At 48.2% G+C, this 4,910-nt stretch overlaps 1 protein-coding gene across 1 annotated transcript; it reads right to left on the bottom strand.

The window, feature by feature from the left end:
- Nucleotides 1-6: 6 nt before the first annotated feature.
- NKAP (NFKB activating protein) lies at nucleotides 7-3,696 on the bottom strand. The gene is given in 9 exon segments (XM_080554073.1): nucleotides 7-397; nucleotides 887-962; nucleotides 1,117-1,209; nucleotides 1,212-1,231; nucleotides 1,631-1,676; nucleotides 2,135-2,254; nucleotides 2,475-2,548; nucleotides 2,987-3,067; nucleotides 3,320-3,696. Coding segments are annotated over 9 exon segments (1,059 nt in total). The 5' UTR covers nucleotides 3,562-3,696; the 3' UTR covers nucleotides 7-90.
- Nucleotides 3,697-4,910: the final 1,214 nt, after the last annotated feature.

The raw sequence follows: 4,910 nt of genomic DNA on the forward strand, positions 1-4,910 counted from the left end.
AAGCATCTCCTGATTTGAAAAACGTGAGAATTAGAAGCGTGTTAGCTGTAAATGATTTTTATTCTTAAGGAAAAGGCACCCTTAAGAAACTCAGCATTTATCCACAGAAATAGGGAGTTTAGCATAGATTGCTGCAAGCACAAAGAGCACCCGCTCTTCCGTGCTTTCAGATAGAGCCTGGAAGCAGCCTTCCAACAGGCCAACAGAGGAAAACTTTACTGAAATATTACCATCATCAAAACCATACCTGCTGCCACTCATTACATAACCAGAGCTCTCAAACGATGCGATTTCTTCACTGGTCAAGCCAATTTCACCTCTCCGGGGTATACGTTTTCCTGCTTTTACGTATTCTGCCATTGCTGCACCTTCACCAGGCAACAGGGCATGTCCATAGCTTTAAAAAAAAAAAAGCAGATGAAAATCAGTCTCAAATAGAAAAAACACACCTGAGCTAAACATCCAGCTTCCCTGATCACTACTGGCTGCAGCCCCATTTTTAAGGACTCTCCTATTCTTTCCCACATATTTGCCTGTTTCATTCTTATGGCTACCCCTAGCAAGAACATCTTAAATAACCAGCTTACTCACAACTGTTAAACAGTAATGAAGGTTGTATAAAGTCACAATATTGCAGAGGATTAGAGTAAAGGCACCTTACCAAAGTAAAGAACAAGTAATCTTCTATGAAACCATGCTAAAAAGCATAAGACTTTTGTACTTGAACTCAGGTCAGGGTAAAGACTAGCACCACTATTACTTCTGTCGGTACGCTCCTGGTACAGCATCTCTCTGATACAAGTCATAATATCATAACAGCCTTTTTGAACACAAATCTTCATGCTTGATTTACTCTGTTTGATCCAGGTACCATTAGAGCACTCACTTCAAAGGCCTGTCATCTTGAGATGCGTGCGTTTTGGGAGCTTCTGGTCCAATCAAGCTATCAGCTTCTGTATTTTCTGCAACAATCAAATAGTGAAGCAGATTAATATTGTGCCTGCTACTCTTTGTTATCAGAACCATTATCAGGCCAGCAACACCTAACAAAAAAAAGAAAATCATGAGAAGAACACCAAGAAGTTTCAATCCAAGTTTGAAGGCATATGAACCTACTTGATCTCTCAATCCAGAGATCTTCTCCTTGCAATGTTTCATCATCAGAATCTTCACTACTTGAATCACTGGATTCCTTCCTGCTTCTTTTTATTTTTCTTTCTTATACCTCTTCCTGTAACGAAGTCAAAGACAGACGTGCTATTCACCAAAATTGAAGAGGAAAGGACGTGCTAGGAATCCTACTCAAGTCGTGAGTTTCTCCAGGCAACTTCCACCTACGGGAAGACTGAACGTCTGCAAAATAGGTTGTTGTTGTTTGATAGAACACACGTGATAGTAAAACAAAGATAACATATCCACTGTTGTGTGTTTCATACAGTGCTAGAAACTGGCTCCCTATCACAGCAGAGAGCCCTCTATGATGCATGGCCCTGTACATTTGAAGCCAGTCCATCAGATTAAGATTATTCCACTGTGTTTATAGCCCTAATTACAAGAGTGCTCAGTCACCCTGCTAAGAAAGTAAGTGCTGCCCTCTAGTTAAACGAAGATAGTTACACTTGAAACTTACTTTCTCTGCTTCTTTTTCTTCTTTTTGCTTTTCTTTTTATCTTCATCTAAAAAAAATACAAGTTTATGTATCATTAAAAAGAGATGATAAGCCACAGCTAAAATGGATTATTTTCCTGCACTGTGAATAAATAACTGCCTCCACCAGAACGCCTTAGTACGCAGGTTCTCAGACATGATTTGTTTAGGTAACAAATAATCCTGAGAAAATAGTAACAGAAAGTTACCTGCAGTATTGTTTGACATGAGCCATCTGGCATGAGATGCCTAATGGATGCTAAGTTCAGAGATCCTATTTCCTAAGGCCAGACCACAAGCACTTAAGGAAAAGGCATTGCAAACCCAAGAAGATGGGGAGAGAAAAGAATACTGGATTGATGGTGTAGCTCTGTAATTTCAGAACACTGCAAGTGTGCAACAAAAGCTGGAAGCGTCACTTTGCATTTGGAGGAGTACAAGGAGAGCTCTCAGGCCACAGACCATAACAGAAACCGTCTTTTCTTACCACTGGAGTTCTGCTCAGACTCTGACTCACTGTCGCTGTCCTCAGAATGCTTTCTGTGTTTTCTTTTGGATGTCTTCCGCTTTTTCTTCTTTCTTTTCTTCTTCTTTTTCTTTTTCTCCTCTGGAATGTTTTTAAAAGATAATGTTAGAGAACAGATGAAGACCTTCTAGCTCTGTATGTACTTCTGAATCTTCACAAACCAACATTCTCATTTGAACTACAGCTCATCACACTGACTTCAACCCATCAAAGTCAATGAATTTCTTGACAGCAACAACAGCAGATTCTAGTTGTAGGTAGCTTCTGATTGTCTATAAGCCATCTAAACACAGCAAAATACCTTCTGAGCTGGAATCCGAAGAGCTACTCTTAGATTTTGCCTCTTCATCTTCTACTGGTGTGTGTTCATCAGAACTGAAAGAGAAAAAAAAAAGTTTGTTATTTAAAATCTATTTTGTAGTATTTAGTAATTCAAGATCAAATGCACACAATATACCCAAACACATGCCTGCACATTCTGAGCCCATTTTTGCAACAGAGTAAACTATGAAACAGCAAATTTGCAAAATGGGAACTGCTTTCAGAACCAGAGCACAGCAATTACCCGATCTACAATACGTCATACCTTATATAATTGGTATGTCAGAATTATTTGGGAAAAAAAGTTGAAATCTGGTTACATCGGTTCAGAAACCAACTTTTGACACAATGTGAATTGTGGCAATGAGAGCAGTGTAGAGGTAAGACATTTCTGTACACTGATGCATTTGCAGTGCAATAAGACATTTCTGTACATCGATGTATAATTGATATCATAAAAACCGGAGGGAAAGAAGAAGGAATATGCCTTACTCGGGGTCAGGAACCTTTGGCGAAAGTCCCCAGACTTCGGGTGCGCCCAGCTCTCCAATCCTCTCCCTCTCATTGAGCCTCCTGTAACACAAAACACCTTCAGTGAAGCCTAACGTGCTCCACCTAACAAAAACGCATTTAAAGCCTTATGTTTACTAGAATTTATGCTCAAATAGCTACAGTAAGGAGAAAAATAATTATTATAACAATAAAAAAGAACATCAGAGCAACCAAGGAGCGGCCTCAGAGACCAGAGCCCCCGACATGATGGCGGGGCCGCCCCACCGCCACAGCCCGAGCAGACAGGGGTGCCGTTCCGGTCGGGGTGCCCACCTCTGCCGCAGGATCTCCTCCTTCTCCTTCTCGTAGTACTCGGGCCAGGCCTTGCCGTGGTGGTGGTGCCCGGCGGAGCGCGGCCCGCCGGGGCTGCGGGATCGGGACCAGCTGCGGCTCCGCCGGCGGCGCCTCACGGCGCTACGGGAGCGGGACCGCGACCGGGAGCGGGACCGGGAGCGGCGGCCGCGGCCTTGCGGGCTGGCGGCGGGCGGACTGCGGGAGCGCGACACCGGCGCCATGGCGGAGGCACTTCCGCTGCCTGTTCCGGGCCGGGCCGGGCCGGGCGGTTCCGGGTCGGGCCTAGCTGTTCCGGGCCACCGGGGAGGAAGCGGAGCAGACACGGCCGCCGGGGGCGCAGCGCTTCAGGGGGCCGTGTGGTGAGGCGGCGGCGGGGACGCGAGGGAAGAGCCGGCGGCAGGTAAGCGGAGGTGGGGGGGGAAAGCTCGCCTCGGCTCGGTGTGGCGCCGGGAGCTGGCCGCGCTGGCGCCGGGACACCGGTGCCCGGAGGAGTCTCTCAGAGAGAAGGGGGCAGCCGGGTCAAAGCAGAAATTGGGGGGGAACTGCGCAAACCCGGCACGGAAAGCACCGGTTTTCCAGGAAAACCGGTTTCCAACCAGGAAACATCCTCTGTGAGGGGCCCCGAGACTCCTCCTTTCGGTTCATTTGCACAGCAGTAAGCAAAGCCACGCAGCAGCATCTACTTTTCGTGCGGTTAAGAGAGCCCCCGTCCTCCCGTTCCCGGCTCTAGTAACGACGCTTGTTTTAGTTAGAGACCGTTAAGGCGACGAAGCCAGCCCCCCCCTCCTGGCCCTGGCTTCCCGCCCTCCCCTCAGGTATTTGTGCGGCCGCTCAGGAGACCTCCCCGCGGTCCCCGCCGTCCCGTCCCGTCGTGCTGAGCGCGCCCGGCCGCGCCGCATTTGCGTAGCCCCGCCCCCGAGCGGCCCAGCGGCCGCTCAGCTCTTGGGGCCAGCCGGAGCCCCTCCTCCGCAAGGGGGCGGCGGTAGCCCAGTGGCCTAAGAGCGCTCCCCCGCCCCCCGCCGCAAGCGGCGAGAAGTCACCAGGGCCGAGGGTTCGAGACGCGGCCTGGGGCGGGCTTACGCCGGTCTCTTTTCGCGCCCAAATCCTCTTTCTTACCACTCCCCCCTCTTTTTTTCTGCGGTCTCGTTGCTTTTTGCGTTTCATTCAATTATTAGAAATGCAGCTGCATCTGGTAGAGCCTGGGGAGCCTGGCTTGGCAGCACAATCGTTTCTGGTTGCCCGTTAACAGTTCCTATCCTCAGAGAGGTTAGGACTCGACTTTTCAAACCGACTTAATCACAGGAGAGATGAAACAAGGCATCGTCATTAAGAAGACGAATCCGAGTAACAGATAAGATACTATCTGTTTTACCCGTGCTGGTCCTGGGAGCCAGGACCAGATGTGCCGTTCAAGATTGAAGACCTTCCAGGCCTGTACACCAGCTGGTTTTCTAATCCCCTTTTGTAAGCTCTTTAAGGGCTTTCCCGTTATCGTCAGTTTTAAGACAGCAACTTGAATCGTTCGGCTTTCCATAGACACCTCCTCCTTCTGCTAGTAGGTAATCGAGGA

This window comes from Anser brachyrhynchus (genome assembly GCF_964034855.1).
Source record: "Anser brachyrhynchus genome assembly, chromosome: 13".
Taxonomy (NCBI): Eukaryota; Metazoa; Chordata; class Aves; order Anseriformes; family Anatidae; genus Anser; species Anser brachyrhynchus.